Source organism: Leptonotus elevatus, chromosome 11, assembly GCF_054856555.1.
Source record: "Leptonotus elevatus isolate MCC_2025b chromosome 11, RoL_Lele_1.0, whole genome shotgun sequence".
In the NCBI taxonomy this organism is placed as follows: Eukaryota; Metazoa; Chordata; class Actinopteri; order Syngnathiformes; family Syngnathidae; genus Leptonotus; species Leptonotus elevatus.
The window spans coordinates 20,010,937-20,032,020 of NC_141249.1; the positions used below are offsets into that span (position 1 = coordinate 20,010,937).

General features: G+C 38.4%; 2 protein-coding genes across 2 annotated transcripts in view; one reads left to right on the plus strand and one right to left on the minus strand.

Annotated features, from left to right (window-relative positions):
- The first annotated feature begins 1,001 nt into the window (after positions 1–1,001).
- lrrc41 (leucine rich repeat containing 41) lies at positions 1,002–8,570 on the plus strand. Its single transcript, XM_086089683.1, has 9 exons — positions 1,002–1,212; positions 1,442–1,608; positions 2,803–3,505; positions 5,111–5,335; positions 5,414–5,581; positions 6,324–6,422; positions 6,600–6,728; positions 6,806–6,878; positions 7,848–8,570. Exons 1-9 carry the CDS (start codon positions 1,119–1,121, stop codon positions 8,065–8,067), a joined length of 1,878 nt encoding a protein of 625 aa, XP_085945809.1. The 5' UTR covers positions 1,002–1,118; the 3' UTR covers positions 8,068–8,570.
- Positions 8,571–15,406: 6,836 nt separating this feature from the next.
- Positions 15,407–21,084, minus strand: part of LOC147166380 (cadherin-2-like) — a 41,552-nt gene continuing 35,874 nt past the window's right edge. Inside the window, exon 16 of the mRNA XM_086088645.1 lies at positions 15,407–18,145. Within this exon, the coding sequence (XP_085944771.1) occupies positions 17,939–18,145 (207 nt within the window). The 3' untranslated portion in view covers positions 15,407–17,938. The remainder of the gene's footprint in view (positions 18,146–21,084) is intronic.

A 21,084-nucleotide genomic window follows, 5' to 3' on the forward strand; every position in this document is an offset into this window, starting at 1 on the left:
TATAATGAATGAGCTGTGGCAGAGTATCAAGGAATATATATGCATTCATGCAAAAATGGCAGGAAAGTCACTGGATTCAAAATCAGCGGTGCATGGCCTTGGCCGCCACGTATAGCTCCGCACCTGCTGCAGCGGTGCGCAAGATATGTACATTGATTCTGACTGCAGTCCGGCCGATCAAAAGTCAAGATGCGCCTTCACAACCTCGTTATAAATCCAGATCATGCTTCCCAATTTTGGTTAAGATTAGAAGGAAATTCAGAATTTCAAATTCTAGTGGCTACTTGAATAAAATTGACTATAACTTTCTAGATCTTGAAGTCCAGTATGATCCGCTGTGATTAAAATGCATGAATAATTCTTGAATTTAAGTTTTTTTGGGTGGGTTTGACAATATGTGGTACCCGAAAGGGAATGGATTTGTGGGTCTTAAATTATTTTTGCAGGATTCCAGCCAATGCTTTTTTTACACAGTGTAAACAAACGGCGTATTGTATTGCTTTTGCCTGTAACTATAGCATACAAACCAGGAAGATTGTTAGTCAACGATATTTATTTACATTTGGAAATCAAAATAATTCTCACAAATGAAATTACAACAATCCAAAGTCCAGTGCTTTTCAATAAGCGGAGAGCTTCCTTTCACCGAATAAAAGCGTTTGTGACGTGAACTCGGAATTGTCATTTCGGGCGTGGACTTTTTAGACAGTTTTGACTTCACACAGTTCGGAATTGTGTTTATTTATTTAGTCAATACATTGGGTTGAACGTGCCAGAGGACAAAATATTTCATTTCATTGGAATGTAGCCTACATTGTACTTTTTAGAATTTTAGATGAATATGACAATAAACTGAAACTGTTACTGAACTGATTGAAATTGTGAATTGTAAACGAGTGTGATTCTACCACCCCCTGCCAGTGGTGTCGCTAGTTTTCTTGCGGTAGCCATCTTCTCCTGTTTGCAGCCATTTTAGAGTGGACGTCACTTCCTGGAGATTTTTTCCCTTCCTATATTTTGAGTAGTGGACGGCTGCGGTTTCCAGGTTGCACTCTTGGATATTTTTTATTTTGCACGTCCCCAGTACACACACGGCAACAATAATTATTGTGTTCAACATGGAGAGAAAGATCACGACTTTAAGGGACGTGTGCTTACAAAAAGTCCATTATCATTTCAGTTTTAACGATTTGGGCAAAGCGGCAGTTCTCAGTAAGGTTTTTTTTGTGTGTCATCTGTCATATTTTGATCGTATGTTTACCAAACGCAGCAGGAAAAAAAATGCATATACGTTTACCAAATGAAACACGTGTTTTTTTATTTCGTTGTCGAAAGGGGGTAGAATGGTCACAAGAAATACATTACATTACAATACATGAGACAATGGGCTTGTTTCTGTCTCCATCTCTGACAAGCTTTTATTTGGTTTCCTTTGTGTCAGATCTGCCATCAGACCTGTTGAAAGATCTCCTTCCTTACATGGACCCAGTTCAGCTGGATCAGCTTCAGCCAGACCTTGAGGTCAAAGGAATATCCACCTTCTCGGCATGGATGAAGATGTACCAAGAGTTGGTGGCGGACAGGAAGCAGGCGGCGGGCAGGAAGCAGGTCACACATTGACTCAACCCCCATTTTTTTTTATGCAACCACTCTTCACTCTTTGATTTGAGTGCACTGTACTCGTGTGAATGAGGAAGCCCCCGTTGACGGACTGGCGATTGACAGACTGCGGCCACTGTGCCCATGAAATTTACTTTAATTTAGCGATGACAGAAGCCCGGTTAAAATAATGTTGACGGATTGATGGATTGACGATTACAGCTTGGTTCTGTTTGAAATAATTGACAATTGACAATGACGGAAGGGTGTCCTTGCTGTTGATGAATGACTGACACTCAAAATTCATTGACGCGCCCACCTCTGCTCATAATTTGATTTCGGTTAATGCACGACTGTCCCTCACTCAACTAATTCTATATATATTTTGAAAATCATTTTGACGAATCTGTAATGAGCCAGTACAGATGAACAATTCAGTTTTATTTATTGAAACAATGAAATTGACAACACGTTAGCTACAATGAAAATGGTTTGTGGGAAAAATAATTCTGGTTGATTTTCATTTTGGTTTTTAGTCTACTTGACTTTTTTTACTCCGATTTTTTAATTGACTGTTTTTAATTTACTGTGTGCGTCTCTTGCTTTTATTGTTGCCTGTACTATGCACTTGGATTTTATTTATTTATTTAACACACTTTACATTTATAAAATAAATATCAATTACAATTCTTAAAATAGGAGAAAGGGAAAAACGTCTTCCAAGCAAAGTAAATAATTAGAATACTGCAGTGTTAATGTAGAAAAAAAGTCAAGGTAATTTTACTAGAATGTTTATTCTCCCTTATAGTAAATGAATTGAATGATATTAGTGAAAAGGGAGGAACAATGCCTTTAGAGGTGCAACAATTAATGGATTAGTTGATAACCGATCAATTGTGAAATTAATCAACTATTGTGATAATCGATTTATCATTTAAGACTTATAGTTTATCTTCAAATTGTCCAAATCCTTGCAATTTCATCCTCTCAACATTACATTTTTTCAATTTTCTCAAGTCCTCCCTTAATGGAGGCTGATTGACAGATTAATTAAAATAATTGTTAGCTGCAGACAGTTTGCCTTATTGAAATAGGAATAAAAGAGCTGCAATTCATAATTATTTTAATAATCAACTGAATCTCTTGATTATTTCTTCAATTTATGCCCAATGTTTTTTCATCGTGTGGTCTATCTGATTGCAGCAAAGGACGTTTGACACTTCCCAGGAGGTGAAAGTGGAAGTGATGCGACGGCTGTTTGCCCAGTGTCTCCGCGACACTTCCATCAACTTGGACAGCTGGTTTTACATGAATCTGAGCCAATTCCTGTCGACGGCGGTCAAATACGTCAACCACGTGGCGCTCAGCTCTGACACGGAGCCCGACGTGGACTTGAAAGCGGGGGACCCGCTTCTCTCCAGTCTGGAAAAGACGGTGGAGTCGCTGACGTTGAAGTGGACGGACAGCAACACGTCCCGGGAATTGGCCGGACTGCTGTCCTTCTTGGTCCATCGCTTTTTGGACCACGGCGTGGTGAAACACGTCAGCCTGTACTCGCCTTTCAGCAACTTCTTGTCATGGCTGTTCACTGAACGCGGCCATCTGTATAGACCTGCCATGGATCGCAACAACATTGACAATTTGATTAGCTCTTTTGCTATCTATGGTGAAAGTTTAGACCAATATTGTGATGAAAATGGTCCCAACGTCAAACGCTGCCGGATGGCCAATGAACTGTTTTCCTGGCATCGTTGTATAGACTCTTATCCCGGCTGCGTGACGCCGTGTCCAGGTTTAAAGATCCAAACTCTGGTAGTGACTGAGTGTATTTGGGAACACGTGGAGGATATCATCAAAATTCTGCCCACGTTTGACAGCCTGACCAATCTGACGCTGCAAACGCAATGTGAGTGAGTGTAACTTCTTTGGTTGCTGTTGGGACGAGTCCTTGTGTCTCCAAAATGACCTTGTCAGGAAATCCTCCCCCCCCCCCCCCAAAATCGCCATCTTGAGTAAACATGACCCAGGATGAAAGACAGATTGTCCAAAGTTTGGGATCATGTCGCAATTGCTAAAAGAAGCTATAGTGAGTGCAATGTAAGTACAACCGTCTTGAGTTAAACAGCCGCACGCCAAGTAAAACCTTGTTCGCTAACTGAATATAGTCAACCTTTGCTACTTGGATGGAATTGTCCCTCCACAACAGGTGGTTAGGATGCAGGGATGGTCTTTCCTTCACTTTATGAAACAAATGATAACAAACAACTTTAAAGGGGACGTCAACGTTAAAACATTTCTTGACAATAATATGTTATATGTGACCTCACACTAGTCGAAACATGACATTCTGATTCATATTAAATTTGTGGAATATGAGCAAAATCCAGCTGTTTTTATCCATCTCAGGGGGCAGCCATTTTGCCACTTGCTGACCAATCACAGCTCACCTGTTTTTTTTTTTAAGCTGAGCTGTGATTGGTTGTTTCCGGAGACCTGAGCACAATTGAGCGGCTGGATTTTGCTGCTTTACTCATATTCCGCTAACGCAATATTAACCAGAGTGCCATATTTAGACAAGTGGGGCTGCATAGAACATATGATTGTCGAGATTTTTTTGGGGGCTGATCAGATGATTTTCAGCTGATTGGGGAAAAATTCGTTTTTCTTAATTTTCAGAAATTGTAGGTTTAGTATGTACTTTTATTTATTTATTTTTGGTTTATTATCGACTTCTCGTCAAACTTTTTGACAGGTTTAACGTCACTTCCTGTCCCGCCCCTTTGCTTCAGGTCCCGCCCCATTTACACAAATATGGGCACATTTCCTATGATGTCATACTTCCACCCGCCCCATATGACGTCATACTTCCGGTGGCTGAGAACATGTCCCAACATGTCCTGTTTTGACCCCGCCCCTTATGTCCAAATGTGTCCTAGCAATAGAAGGATGATGTCATTTTGGCGTCATAGGAAGTCCATATTTGGGCATAGGGGGGCGGGATCAAAACGGGACATGTTGGGACATGTTTTCAGCCCCCGGAAGTATGATGTCCTAGGAAGTCCATATTTGGGCGCCGGGGCCGGAAGTATGCCATCATAGGGAAATGTGACCATATTTGGGTAAAGGGGGCGGGACCAGAAGTGGAGATGTGGGACATGAAGTGACGTCACACCTGTGAAAAAGTTTGACAAGAAGTTAGATACTAAACCTTTCTGTGGCCAAATAAGCCAAAAATATATAAATCTTGCTAAATGGAATGGTAATGGCTTATGTTACACAATGGTAAGTTTTAGTTTTTTCTTTTTTTAAAGTGGACAGTGATAGTTAAAAAAATATATATATATATCGGAGGTTTTTGACCGACAGTGATGCAGCTTTAATTTTTTTTAATGTAGTCTTATATCGTTTGCTCTGTCCATTTTAAATTAGCAATCAAAAAAGAAAAAGTGTCTTGATTCTAAAGTTTGGTGGTGTTTTTCATTTATTGTTCAACTTATGTTTTTTTGTTTAGTTGGATATTCGCTTCCCATCTGGGTCATCGAAGACATGGCAGAAGCGCTGGTGTCTTTATCGTCACGTCCCCGCCGCTCCCTCCGTCGTGTGTCCATCCGCACGTTGCAGTGCGGGGACGTGCTGTGCGACCTGCTGCAAGCATACCGGGAGCTGAAGGAGCTGGATGTGGGGGTCACCAGAGTCCTCACTCAGGACTCCAGGAACAAGCAAAAGGAACTTGAAGGTGAGTGATGCAGTGCCGGTCTGAGATCGAAATGGCCGAAGTGGCTCATCTCTCCATTTTGCTGATGTTTTCCCTCAGGTGAATTTCAGCTGGAGCAGCTGTCAATCACTCTGGATATGACAACGCAGGACGCCGACTTCCTGTTGACCACATTGAGGGCGTGCCCCCATCTGCTCTCGCTGCACGTCTCGGGCATGCGCTTGCCCAGCGGCCACTCTCAAAAGGAACTCCTCAACACACTCGCAGGTGAGCAGTCAGACGTTATGACGTAACACGTAATTTGCCTTAAATGATGAAATACAATGATTACGCAAAAGCGATTTCCCGACAGGTCATTTGTGATAACGGCCACGGCGCATAATAGAAATGTTCAGACCTGTCTGGAAACAGTCTAGTGCTGTCACTATCGAATATTTTTAGAATCGATTGATCTATCGATTATTCAACTGATTAATTGACTAATTGGATGTATTTTAATTTTGCATGAAAGTTATTATAAAAGCATTTTTTCCCCCGATTACTGGTTATTAACCAGTGATTAGTGTTTATTTCGTACTTCATATTCGTATAGTGATAAAAAATAAATAAATAAAAGGTGGATTGATGTTGCACTATGTTACCGGTAAAAACAGATGTTTGAAAATGTTATATTTTGATTAAACAAAGAAGATAATCAGTCTTATTTCATGAAGGACTACAAAAAAACAGTGGTCAATTACTGGATTTGGACAATTTATTTTTGATTGATATATATATAAAAATATCTGTTGATTAATTTGATAATTGATGACCGATGTGACAAGCGTGCGTTATCACACAAGCACTTATTCCAGTGTTCGACGGTGTGTACGATAGCTTAGCAATTAGCATGCCATCGCCATCTTTCTGCCGTTTTATTACTTCACTGAGGTCTTTTTTTAATGTTCTCTTGGGGCTGGCTAAGCAATTTTATATACATCTGATGTACATGACTGACGTGTGCGTTTAGAGTCAAACGTTGACCTGGCGAGTCTCAACTTGTACAACCTCAACTTGTCCGATTGTATGGAGGAGATCATTAAGCTGCTGAGTGTCTGCAAGCTGGAAGGTAACACGCTCCGCCTCCATTTCGCTTCATCCTCCACCCGCCTCTTTGTTCTCCCCTTCCTCTTCTTCATTCGTCACAATCTTCTTCTTAATTGCTTTTTCTTCCTCCTCCTCCTCCTCATTGTTCTCTCAACCTCCTCTTCTTTATATTCTCATCTTGTCCTTTGTGGTCTTCCAGAGCTCCACCTTGCAGACTGTCGCCTTCTGGAGTTTGCCGCCGACAAGGCTGCGAGTCTGCGTCAGCTGGTGGACGCCCTGAAGACGCTGCCGTCCCTGCGGAAGCTCAATTTGTCTTACAACCGGCTGGGTAAGCCTCGCCGTGACCTCACCGTGTCGACGCTTTCTCACTTGACGGCCAACTCGGTGAGTGTTTGACGTTTGCAGCCAAACACGTGCACGTGCTGGCTCAGCTCTTCTCCGGACCTGCGTGCAGCTCGCTGGAGTATCTCCACGTCGGGTGAGTGGTTAGCATGGTCCCTGGTTCGATTGGAGATAATTAGGGATAGACCGATTGTTGGCTGGGCCGATTATCGGTGTCGATATCAGGGAACTAATTATTAAAATTTTCATAGATGCTTCTGACACTGGGAACGCTGCACCTTCTGTTTTTGTTTGAAATTAAAACTAAGTAAAAAAAATTATACTATTTAGAAATTTAAAACAACTTTATTTACTGTAGAAAACAATGGGGAGCTATTTACGTTAAGTTTTAAGTTTTTATTAACATTTTGAAGGCATGCTACTGTCTTTGGATAATTTTTTTAACTCATTCACTCCCAGCCATGTTCACTGAAGCAACCCCCTTCGCTCAGTCGGCTGTTTTATTGGATTTTGACTGATTTTGCAAGGCCCACCGAATATTGTGTTCTAATGCTATAAAAACATAGAACCTACCAAAATAAAAATTTTAGTCTTTTCTTTCATCAGGAAAAAAAAGTACATTTCTATCTGTTTCCGTTTTGCAGCAATTTGCATTAGAATATAGCTAAGTTTTATCGTTATTCACAAATCTATTAAAAACAGTGGGGTGGAAACAGCTTGTTGCAACATGGCCCTGGTTGATTTCTTATACTTTGCTGCCATCCTGCTGGCTGTTTTTGTAATAACTGCAATTGCTTCATGCATTCTCTTCAGTTCAGAGGCTGAATCAAAGCCTTCTGTATGCTCTAGCATAAAAAAAACATAAAAAGCGTATAAATACATCTTTGGGAGCATGGAATGAATTAAGGGCATTTCCATTCATTTCAATGGGGAAATATGATTTGGAATGTGTCATTTGTAGTCAGTTTGAGCCTCATTATTACCTCAATTTCGAGGAACTTTTACTTCTTTATGCTAGCACCTGGTTGCGCAGAGGGATACTACATCACATTGTAACTTCCAAAGTTTCTAGTTCCAAGGTCAAACTTTTGTTTTCTTTGTCCAGGGCCAACTTCATTCAGCCAGCAGACTTGCTGCTGTTTGCCGAGACCCTGGGGTCGCATCCTCCACCACGCCGACTCACCCTGGACCTCGCGACAAACCCGGGAGATCGCGACGCTGACACTTGGAAGGCGGCGCTTGACAAGCTCCGCCCCTTTTGTCATCTCCTGACCAATGAGTGGGACTCGAGGAACGTCTTGGCAGATTACATCAGTGTCATGTGAGGCGGCTGAAGGACACGTACGTAACAAGCAGAGAAAGTCCTTTCTTAAAACACAACGCCTGCTGCATGCAGGAAGTGACAGCGACATGCTGGCATGCTAGTCGCTGAGGCAAATATGAAAAAGCGCGTTTGAGCATTTATTTGCTCTCATATAACCTTCTCCATTGAAATCCATGGAAAGGCCATCGTGGCATAAATGCTCACATGGATTGCGCTTTTCACTGATGTCATAGTACATCGCTTAATAATGTAAATATTAAGTAGTGTTTTTTTGTTTACTCTTTTGCATATTTTTATTTGGTGTATATATATTTTTATACTACTATATTGATCCGTGTGCACAATTAGTCAAGGGACATGAGGTCAAATCTGGGTAAAAGTGAGATTTTGTGAAAACTTTCCAGCAAAAACTTACTGGATGTAATGAAAGTGCTTCACTTTTAGAGACTTTGATGGGATTACTTATTTCTTCATTTGTAATAAATTTGCAGGAATTTCTCAAAACTGTTTCGCAGTGTCATTATGGGATGTGCAGGGAATTTAGAGGGAAGGGAGTAACAATATGGAAAAGGTGAAACTGTGTGAAAACTAGCACTGGCGTATTAAATTATGAACCATTGTTATAAGGATTACTGGACGATCAAAACCCTAGGTTGTTGTGCAAAGCAAAGATGTTTCACATAAATGGACATCGTTTTGAAGGAGTGTAGTAAAAATGAAAAAGTAGACTTAAACTTGACTCATTGAGCCATTTTCAGCAGTAAAAAATTAATATTTTGTCCAGAATGAATTTGATAACTTTATTATTTTTCATGTAGAATTAATACCTTTAAAAACAAAATTTTGACATCACCTGTACTGAGGAAGTAAGTGGAAAAATTTGTTTTTAAAGGTATTAATTTTATACAAAAAATAATGTAGTATAAAATACTAACTTTTTACTGCTGAAACTGGCTCAATGAGTTGAGTATCCCTTTAAGGTTATCCTTGGATAATCTTTTCCCCCTCACACATTTGCTCTCCATATATTTAGCTTGCAGGTGTAATGACATCGGCGTCCTCTAGAGAGCAGCATATATCTGCCAGCAAAAACTGGAATTTGCAGGGTGCAAACATGTTGTCCCTCACACCAAAACATCCACGGGCCAGCAAATTGACTCCTCAATCGGCTGATAAATGGATTCATCTGAGTCAGTAAGTCGACAAATTTGATAGGCCAGCAAATAGAGATCCTGTGACCCAGTAAAAAGGTATGTCTATAGGCCAGCAACTAGACACATCCCTTCAATGTAACATGGACTGATCCAGTGTATACAGTAGCTTCGAACCTGAAGTTTACAACTACTATATAAATAGTAAGCTGCCCATGAGCCCACCCGTAAGATGAAAAATAGACAACCGTTTTCCATGTTCTTGTTTCACTTGAAAGTGTAATAACGTCTGTGTCCTCTAGAGGGCAGCATTTTTCACCCTCCCAGGTTTTTGGCCTGCAAAAAGGGAACGCCGTAACTAAAATGTGCTCTCTCATCTTCCTCTCTCGCTTGCCCCTGCTGCTTCCCACAATCTGCCGCTGTCTCGAGGGAGGCAGCCATGTTTGTTGTTGCTCTTGAAATAACCTGTTTATTCTGCATGACGCTTTCATCTCGTGACTGGAGTTTTTTTTTTATCTCTCTCTTTCCGATCTGAGATGTCCTTAACTTGCCCGCTCGCAGTCACCATATTGCAGGTAAAAAAAAAGAAAAAAGAAAAGAAAAATAAACTTTTCAGTAGTACGTAACAAAAAGTTATGTCTGAAAAAAATCACCTATTCGTATCTGTGCTTCTAATACCGCAATAGAGCCAAAACACCTGTTAGCAGATTGGTAGCTAGTGTTGTGACAGGGTTATTGAATAAATGTAAAACAACCACAACTAAATTCTACTTTTAAGGGCTGCCAGGTGGCGACATTCAAACCAGAGTACTTGCCAAATAAAATGATTTAACAGGAATTCGGACTCAAAGGTACTCAAAGGCACTTCTCTTGTGGCATGTCAACACAAACACGATGCGATCGCTAACCGACGCGTAAACAGAAACCTTGTTGAAAGAGAAGAGCTCTGTATGATTTACAATAACCACTTGCCATGGAAGAGTCTCTCTTCCTGAGTAAGGTTTCAAGTCTGAGCGAGCTCAGTGTGTCTCTGCCAGCACGCTGATAAGAGTCACACTGCCCGCTTCTCCTGGCAGTTGCCACGGCAACCAGTGTCTCAGCACAGAGCCCACAGGCGTACGAAGTAAAATATTTCCAAGTCTCCAGATGGACCAGTAAATATACATTTACTTGCCTGTGCTCCAGCAAATAGACACACCCTTGGAACAGTAAATAGTCCCACCCCTGGCCAGCCAGTAGACAACGATGGGTAAGCAAATGGACGCATCCATGATGGGCCAGTCAATCCTACAACCCTTCACCAGCGAATAGACACATCCCTTCGCCTGTAGATACGTCCATGTACCATTCAGTAGACACATCAATGGGCTGATAAATTGACTAATCTTTGGGCAAGTGCATTATCATATTGCTAAAATCCAGTAAGTAGACACATCCCTGTCACACAACCATAGGCCTTGGTCCAGTAAATAGACACATCCTTTTGATCCATTATTGAGACATCTGTGACTTTTTCATGAATTCAGAGTCCATAATTTACAATAATAAGTAGTCGTGTATGAGAGTGCTATCATCACAGTTTGGCAGAAGTTTGAAGATGGTCGAGTGTCAAAAGAAACTTTGAATCGTGGGACTTCTTTTAGTTTGACATGTGAGTGACAACAATCAGACGTGCTTTTATTGTGCTGGGAAAAAGGCAGGAACATGAATGATTGATGTAGAGGATAAGAACAAAGGGGGAGGAAAAAAGCTCCTAGAAAGTTTGGACTTCACAAAGATGCCAAGACTGACTCCCATCCATCCTCAATCTGTCAGGAAAGAAGAATAAGTCAGCTTCCCTTCCATCTTTGTTGTTCTTCTCTTCCGTCTTTCTTCTGCGGTGCCAAATGTGCGGCTTTGCGAGCGCTTGGAAAAGTGAAAGTGGAGCAGCAGATTTGAGCCTTGCAGCGCATGCGGCAAAATGCAAACGATGACGGACGAAAGCACTAAGATTGGAAAACAAAAACATGTGCTTTGTTTTGTCCTGTAAACTGTCGAGAGGAGAATTGTACTTTTTTTTTTTTTTTTTTTTTTTTTAACAGTATAATTGCCTACATTCATAGTAAAAACCCAAACTATGTCGCAGTAACATTTTAATATAATTTCAAACTAATCTTATAGCGTCCCATCTAAAGCGCCGGAACTGGTCTAATTCCTGGAAGTCTACTTACTGAGCAAGGGAAGTGTCTATTTTTAGTGAGCCATGCTGCTGTAATGTTTGACTGACTGATAGATTGAAAGATCTATTTTTGGCGAGAGCACATCAACACTTACTAAAAAGTCAACCAATGGCAGCCCAGTCCGACAGCAGGAAGACGAGACCTAGTCGGCGAGAGAGGAGTAATACATGCCGACTGAGCGAATGTGTTGCTCAGCCAATAACAACACACGGCTGGCACACTTACAGACAGCAGCAGGAAGTCAACATAGAAGAAGAAGAAAAGATTAGAAGTGTTTGCCAGCGTTAGCACAACGCTGCCAAATTGTAGGTAGCAGCTATGTGAGCGGTCGCCAACACCTTTCTCACTCGCGTGTGAGCGGCAAAAAGCAGATGGCGACTGATATGGCAGATATGTGTCTTAGTAAATAGACACATCCATGGGCTCGCATCCACATCCCTGGGCTACTAAATAGAAACATCCAGAATATGATTAATTGGCACATCCATGGGGTCAGGAAATAGACACATCCCTGTAATCTAGTAAATATTCACATCACTGGGCCAGGAAATAGACATATCCATGGGTCAGTAAATAGAAACATCCCTGTAATTTAGTAAATACTCGCATAACTGGGCCAGGAAATAGACACATCCCTGTAATCTAGTAAAAACTTGCATCACCTGTCCAGGAAATAGACATATCCCAGTAATCTAGTAAATACTGTACTAACATCACTGGGCCAGGAAATAGACATATCCATGGGGTCAGTAAATAGACACATCCCTGTAATCTAGTAAATATTCACATCACTGGGCCAGGAAATAGACATATCCATGGGTCAGTAAATAGAAACATCCCTGTAATTTAGTAAATACTCTCATAACTGGGCCAGGAAATAGACACATCCCTGTAATTTAGTAAAAACTTGCATCACCTGGCCAGGAAATAGACATATCCCAGTAATCTAGTAAATACTGTACTAACATCACTGGGCCAGGAAATAGACATATCCATGGGTCAGTAAATAGACACATCCCTGTAATCTAGTAAATACTCGCATAACTGGGCCAGTAAATAGACATACGCATGGGTCAGTATAGTAAACAACTACACATATTATTCACATGATCTAGTAAGTAGACACAAATCCGTGCCAGTAAATAACCACACACCTGTATCCCTTTAATCCAGTAAGTAGACAAATCCCCGGTCCAAGAAATAGACATATCCATGGGTCAGTAAATAGAAACATCCCTAGGATCTAGTAAGTAGACACATCTCTGGGCCAGTAAATAACCGCATCCATGTGTATACATCCAATACAAATTGAATAGCCTAAGCTCTGCGGTCCAGTAAATAGACACATCCAACTGAGCTAGAATATAGACACTAAATGACAGCAGCAAGTGACCAGTAGTAGAAGAAGAAAATGTTTGAAAGTGTTAGCCAGCGCTAGCGCAGCGCTGCCAATTTGTAGCGTTGAAAATAAATGTGCCTGTGACGTGAATGGTTGCCAACACTTTCCTCACTCATGATGAGTCGAAAGAAGCAGAAGGCCACTGCAGCCACACAAAATAACTGACAGAAACTTCCACAGGATTTTTTTGCTTCTAATTTAAATTTAAAAAGAAGTCCAATCTTAATCCGCTTTATGTGTTTGATGCTAATATGCTAAGAGACGCTTGTATTTCCAAGGAGCTGACAAGATACCTTCGCCACATGATGCCGTAATCTCCATCCTGGAAGAACGGGACAAACCCCTTTGAACGCGCCGCCGTCAGTCATACTCACGAGCAAACGTCCTCCTCCTGTCACGCTAAACGCTAAATGCTAGCTAGCATCCCGCAGGGTAAGAAAATGTGTAGATTATTCTATTCTTTGCGTTGATGCTATCTGTTGCTGTCGCCCTTGTTGGCGTCAACATGGCCGCCTTGACCGTGCAAAGTGTAAATACTCACAAAATGTGGTCACGACATGCTGACAGGGTTCAGGTCTATTTACTTGCACAAGGATGAGTCTATTAACTGGCCGAGTGATGCTTCTGTTTACTATATGAAAACCTATTAAAAATTGTATTGTACATTTAGAACAGATATAATTTTTTTATTAATCGTGAGTTAACTATTGAAGTCATGCGGTTAATTAATTATAGCATTAGTTATCGCCTGACGCCCCTAATTTTTAATATATATATTTTTTAATTCATTCATTGCCGTTGACAGCTATTGATGTCAAAAATTCATTTGAACTATTTATATTAGTTTAACATTGTACATTTCAAACAGATATAAAATTTGTGATTAATCGTGAGTTAACTAGTGAAGGCATGCGATCAATTATGATAACAATTTTTAATTGCCCGATGGCCCTAATTTTTAATCTTTAAAAAAAAAATCAAGCGGTTATATTTTTTTATTTTAATTAATCGCATGATTTCAATAGCTAACTCATGATTAATCACATTTTTTCTATCTGTTCTAAATGTACAATATTTTTTTTGTAAATAAAAGTGGATTTACTGGAATTGATTTGTTTGTTTTTTTACCCCTCACTTTAAAAAAAAAAAATCCCTTCCAGAATCTTCCGCTGACATTTGTGTGTGTGTGTTTCTGCTTGTGTGTAACAAAGGCTGGTTAATGAAGCTGAACGGCTTTTCATCAGAAGCAGCAGGATAAACGTCTTTGACAGTAATAGCAGGTATGCAGACACTGAGTGGACCAATCACAATGCTAATTATCCTGTCCCAGTGTGTGTGTGCGCGCGCGTGTGTGTGTGTGTAGCTTGTCCCCTGCTATTTGCGGATTTGTGTGGTTTTGTATTTGGGTCCAAAATTCATAACGGGTTTTATCTTGGGTTGTACCTCGCTATTTCGCGGGTTTAGCAGAGATTATATCTTGAACTTTGACCCAAAGGGGGAATAAAGCCGCAACATAAAGTTTCCGGCCGCACTGGACAGCCAGAAAAGTTTTCAGAGCACTTCACTTTTGGAATTTTGCATACATTTAAAAAGTTTAAATGGGAATAAAAAGCAACAACAAGTAAAGTATTGAGAGTGCGCGTCCGGGGGCGGTCTATGTTCTGGAAGGATAAGCGGCGACGAGCGCTTGAGCAAGAGTCTCTTTGACGTGGAAAAACCTTCAGGCAGGCGCTCCACTTTGATGATGCTTTGATTTTATTTTTTATTTTTTAAAGCCGCTTTTCGACTTCTCTCCTTTCTGTGACTTCATCCCCTTGTGGTCACTTTATTAGGAACACCACCTTCATCACATTTGCACTTACAAAAGTCAAAAGATTTCCTGGTTACATAAAGATTTCCATTCATTGCTTGACTAATTGGAATGAAACCTTAAGATATGTTTTGATTTTTGGTGTGACTAAATTATTTCTTAGCTACAATTTTCACAATGCATTTTTTTTTAAATCAACAAATAAAAACTTTTAAAAATCATTTAAATAAATTGTTACACAGTTTTAAATGTATCTATTAAATGTATTTAATGGTGATTAAAACTAAGATTTACATACAACATTTTTAACTCATTCACTGCCATTGACTGCTATAAACGTCAAAAATTCATTTGAACTATTTCTATTAGTTTAACATTTTTTTCCACTTAAGTTAACAAGTGAACAAAATGAATTGATGCCAATGAATTAGTTAATTTTCAGTTAAATGTTATTTTAATCTAAAGCTTTCTATTTTAAATTGGAAAATCAGTTAAAATTACATTTAAAAAATAGATTTAATCTATAATAATGCAAATTTTTTAACAGAATATAAAATGAAATTAAAAGTCAATAAAAACATTAAAATGTCTCTATAAGTGAAAAAGGTTTAGAAAATGTAAAACTACATTCAAATATACAAAATGAAGACAGTTTCTACATTTAAATTGAAATCTTAAGACATGATCGAATGTTTTTTGTTAAATGTATATTTAGAAATTTTGCATGGCCACTGGTGAAAAATTGCACTTTGGTCACGATGAAAAGCTGGAAACATGCAAAAACATTTTAATGTGTAATCCAAAGAACATGTACAAGGATTGCGATCTTTATCCAACAACGAGAAAAAGCAAATAACAAAAATGTGTACAGTTTACAGTGAGAATCCATCTGGAATGTTCCCTCCCGACAAAAACACCAACAAGGCCCTAGGAAAAAAGCAAACGCAAAGCTTCACTTCGCTTCGATGTTTGGCGAACTTGTGCGCTACCGAGTGCAACTGACGATGGCTCCCTCTGGTGGCCTATGGCTGCATACGTGTTATTTTGCAAACAAACAGAAAGAAGAGCTTGGCGTTTACTGTACATGTCTTCTTGCCAAAATAAAAAAATAAAAAAATTAATTAAAAAAGTAAACTTTCGTGTGCAGCTCAAACTTTGAGCCACTCGACACTTGGGGGCTGCTCCTTTACAACGCCGTTTGCTTTTCTTAGCCACCAACAAATAAAAAAATTGAAAAAGACAGTAAATGAAATTCATTGACTTCATTTTCAATCAAATATAACTATAACATTTTCACTTGGTAAATTTTTAAATATAATTGTATTAGTTTAAATCATTTTATTAATCAAATTTTTTCAATGTTAGCATAACGGATAACATCATAATGCATGTTTTAATTTATAATTGTCTTTGTAAATTTTTATTTATACTTTTAATGTTTTCATGAGATTTAAAAAAAAGTTGGCAAAAGTTGTACTTTCATTTTTTTGCTTAAAAAATGAAAAGGAATACCTCAACAAAATTGTACATTTAAGACATTTTCAATTTATTAAACTAAATGTAGGTTTATTCTATGCAGATTTAAATAAAATAGTGATCAAGTATTTATTTATTTATTTTTTACTGTTAGACTTAATTTGAATGTTTTCTTTCTTTTTTTTTATAATATAGAAGCTAATTTAAAAAAATTAATTGTAATTTCCAATTACCGGTATGTCACTTTTTAAAAAGAAAAATGAAACTAAAAGTTGACCCCAAAAAATTATTTTTTTTAATTTAAAAAATTTGAAAAACAAACAAACATAAAAATCCCGAGACAACGTTTACTGCATCGACTTTTTGGTGGCCAAATGCATGCTAACAACGTCGTACCACAAAATTGCCACTTTTGTTTGTTGTTGTGATGTCAAGATTTGAGCAAAGTGGAGCTGCACAGGAAAAATGACATATTTTTGTTGACCTTTCACCCATCCGTGTGTCCGTCCAGCGTGCCTCTGTGGGAACTGCACACGCGCACACGCACAAAATGGCGGCCAGCCCTGGGCTTGCTGGAAATGAGCAAACTTTTAATTTTTCTGAATTTTCAAATCGACACATGCGCAAAAGTCCTTTCAGAGATGAAAAAATGTGGAAAATGTTTATGTAAAGTTGTTCATTTCACTTATGTCATCATTATTAATAAAACAATGATAAAAGAAGGTTAATCAGTTTGTTTATGTTGTTTTAATTTTTGCTTAATTGTAAAATTGTTCATTATAGGGCTGCAACTAACAATTTTTTTGAACGGCCCATCAATCTGTCAATTGATTTTTCAATTAACTGATGAATCAGATAAAAAAAATCTTCATCCCTTCATTAAAAAATGGCAAATATGCAAGGACTATTGTATTTTGATTAACCATTATTTAAAAAATAAAATGATTTCAATGTGTATGTCAAATTTTATTTTAATTTAATGAATACATTATTTGTACTTTTGACCATTATTTGTTTATTTTAATTAGTTAATTCACTTATTTAATATTATTTTAGTACTCATTTTAATCAAGAAAATTTAAGTACAACAGGTAAATATTTTATTTTTATTTCTATAATTAACAGCCATTTAATATTGTCTTAGACTTTTTTTGTAATTAATTAGCCCAATATATGATAAAAATATTTGACTAGAAATTTTATACAAGTAAGATAGTTTTTATTTTGTATTTTTATTGACACAATTAACTCATCTAATAAAATGAGTATAATAAAATACTAATATAATAAATGATTCCAATGTATATGTGAAGTGTATTAAATTGTTTATTTTAATAGGAAATTCACTCTAAATTAAAAAATTAAATTAAAAAGAATAAAGTAAAAAAAGTAAAAAATAAATTCATTCTCATTTTTAATTAATTATAGTTAATTAACCAATTATCAAAATGTAATAAATATTTAAATTTTGCCACTATTTATTGTTATTTACACTAAATCCATTTAACAATTATTAATGAGGACATAAAAAAAAGAATACATTTAAGGGATAACGGGCTGAATTAATTACAAGACTGTTGAAATGTAAAAGTTTGTTGGGCCGCATGTTGCCCACGGGCCGCACTTTGTCACCCCTGCTCCAAATGGACCAATCAGAGCCAGCCAGCGCAAACCTAAGACAAGAATGTACATAAAGGCACGTTTGACCTCAGTGTTCACGTGAGATTCAAGTGGAGTCCGCGTCGCCGCCACGCGTCCCAAATAAAAGCGTCCCTCCTGGTCGAGGGTCGGATTTCGGGCCGGGCGCCGTCCCGCCCTCAGTCGTCGCCGCCGCCATAGAGGTCGGCCAGCTTGCGGAACCTGGGACCCCATTCGCCGAGGTAGTCGTAGTCCTGGTCGGCGCAGCTAGAGGCCGAGTGCAGGCTGCTGAGTGAGCCGGCCGTCGAGCCGCCGCCCTCGTAGTCGAACACCAGCAGCGAGTCGTAGGGCGGCGCCGTCGGGTCGTTGTCCGCCGCTTTCAGGCCCTGAAACGAAAATTGTCTGCGATGTTTACTTGTGTCTTATTTTGAAATGATTGCTTTTAATTTGAAAGACCGCGCTGTATTTCCGTTTCCTGCTTTCGATCCTCCGTTCTTTCAGTTCGCAGCGTGCAGTAATAAATAACGACGTGAGTGTACATTCTGATTCGTTCCAATTCTAAATTTTGTTTATATGTGCTTAGTAAGATAATATGAGTGTTTGTGTATCTTATATGTTCGTTTTTGTCTGATGTTTGCACTTATTAGCAGTTGAGTAGTTAGCTAGTCATCGCTAACTGGCAGAGTGTGTAGCTGTTAGTAACTTGCTAATATGAGTAATGTAGACCAACAATACTGTAAGTTTTCATTCCAAATAGCCCATAAACATGTATTTGCATCAGGAGTGTAATTTGGTTTTGATTGATAGAAACACTCAGATAGTTGCTTTTAATGTAATTGTTTTATTTCCTTTATTTCTCCAGATACTGTAAATCTGCACATGCGAATAAGTCTGCATTTTGAGTTTATTAAATGATTCAGTTCAACTGAAGACTTGCATTCTCTCTTACCGGAGCGCCCTGTGGTGGTTAATCAATCCTAATTGATCAGTTCAGAGGTTGAATCCTGACCATTTTCAAAAATCTCCACTAAAATCAAGAAGTATTCAATTCATCATCAAGTCAACTATATAATACACCAGGAGTGAAACCATTAATTGACTATTCATTACATTGGGATTTTTATTTAGTGGAGCATAGTAATCAACTACAGTCCATGTTTTAATAATCCCTATATAGTGGTCGAGTATTGCTTAATTGTTTCAGCTGTACTGTCGACTACATAGTCCACTGTATAAAAAATTGATTAAATAATATTCGATTAATCGTTTCAGATCTGGAGTCAACTATGTAGTTTGTTATATAAAAATGCAAATATAGTCCCGGACAGGTCTATTCCCCCGTAGTGTGATCACCTGTAACGCTCAACAACCCAGGCAGGAAACCGATTCTCTTCCCTTCGCAAGTGTCAGTCATCATCACACAATTTACCCGCTACGGGATTACGGCGGTAATTCGGTTTCTCCGTACGCGCCATCAGAGCCCACTTCAAGCCTCTCGTCACCTGTGTGGACCCTTTTACGCTGTCTGACAGGTGAGTGGCACCCCAATGTCAAACTGGCTAACCTCCTTGTTACCCCCCCCCCAAAAAAAAATATTTCCCAACGAACTCAAGTTTTCCAATAATGTGATTTTTTTGTTGTTGCCACAACCAACTAGAGTGCACTTAATAGAGCTGTCAAAATTAATTAATCGACAACTAATCGATTAACAAATTATTTGACAACTATTTGAACAATCGAGTACTCGAGCCATTAAATCATATCGACGCCTTCTTAAAATAATCGGCTAAGTAATTTCAGATTTCTCAGGAAACACAAACAATTGAACCATTTGCATCATGAGGAGATGATTTAGGCAAAAAAAATTATATTCACAAAAAAACGAAGTAGGTAATTATTTTAGGTGAGTGACAATATGTAATAATAAATATATAGTTAATAAATAAATATATGTAATGAAATATAAATAACAATATAATGCACATTTAATAAACTGTAATAATAAAAATAATACTACAAAATAATGAATACAATTATAAATAATTGATATGCATAATTGTATTTTTGACCTACATAAACAATAATTATTTATAGTCAGTAATTGGGGAAAAATGGTCTTGTAATACTGTACACTTTAATCTGATAAAAAAAATCTGATTATTCAATTAATTAATAGAATAATAAATTCTGAAATGACCATGACAGCTCAAGTGCAGTATTTGCAGTTAATGCGTGTGTTGCAGGAGATAGACAGCAGGCGGCGGCGTGCAAAAAAACAAAACAAAAAAACAGATTACGCATGGGGAGGATTTGGGTCAAACCGGACAGACGCTGCCTGTTTACTACTAGAGGAGATTTCACAGATTAAGACGAGTAACTTCCATTTGAAAACACACGCACGCGCGCATGCACACACGTTCACAAATAAAAATGCACAGATTGATGACGCGACGTGTCATGTGTCAGAAGCTCATATCAACCAGTTTAGCAACCCAAGGTGACGTTTCGCAATCAAATTAATCAAAATGCAACAACTCCTTTCAGGCCACACAACAGAACAGAGTTAAATTTAGCTTCTCTTTATGAACGTCTGTTTAAAAATAAATACTGTTGGCCTATACAGAAATAAATAAAAACATTTTAGCGAATCTCCATTTTTTCTTCTTGCTCGATTTGTGGCATGGTTAGTGTAGTGTAGTGATCGCAGAGTATGTTTTATTTATTTTTAAAAGACTTGAGAGTATGGTTTTTTTATTTCCCTTGTAAATCTATTTTGTCTCGAATATTTTTTATTTAATGCGCAGGACGAAAAGTACTCAATTTGGTCAGTAGATGGCAGTGTAAGATCATGGGTACCCACTTGTAGTTTAGTACGCATGCGCAAAGGGACACGTTCTCGGAGCCGATGAAAACGGGCGAAAGGCAGACAAGTGTTACGGTGCGGTCTTCTTTGTTTTAACATGTGAACATGTTTTACGGGTGGGCAAAGTTCTATAAATTGCTTTATTATATCCCCATATGTTTGAATACTTTCTATTTGTTTTTTTTGTGTGTGTAAAATAAGTGTACAGCCGCTGTGCATCCACACCTGTTAGTGAGCGTGAAGTAGTAAAATGGCGTCTCCTTGCGATGTGTTGGTGTTTCAGTGTGTCAAGTGTAACGTGACGTTATATCCACTCAAATAGTGTATTTGGCTCCAATTGTGTAGATAGTGTGTTCTTTAACAGTTTATAGATGTTTCTCTTGCCTAGCATCATGATAGATAAAAAAACAAAAAAAAACACAAGAAGCCCAGACACCAACTAATTTGTCACGACCACAAGAG

Bases quoted from the DNA above. Each gene is read 5' to 3' on its own strand.
- lrrc41 (XM_086089683.1), top strand. From the start codon at position 1,119: ATGGAGAGAAAGATCACGACTTTAAGGGACGTGTGCTTACAAAAAGTC. The intron at 5,336-5,413 runs GTGAGTGATGCA...GTTTTCCCTCAG, and splicing joins CAAGCAAAAGGAACTTGAAG to GTGAATTTCAGCTGGAGCAG. The intron at 6,423-6,599 runs GTAACACGCTCC...GTGGTCTTCCAG, and splicing joins GAGTGTCTGCAAGCTGGAAG to AGCTCCACCTTGCAGACTGT.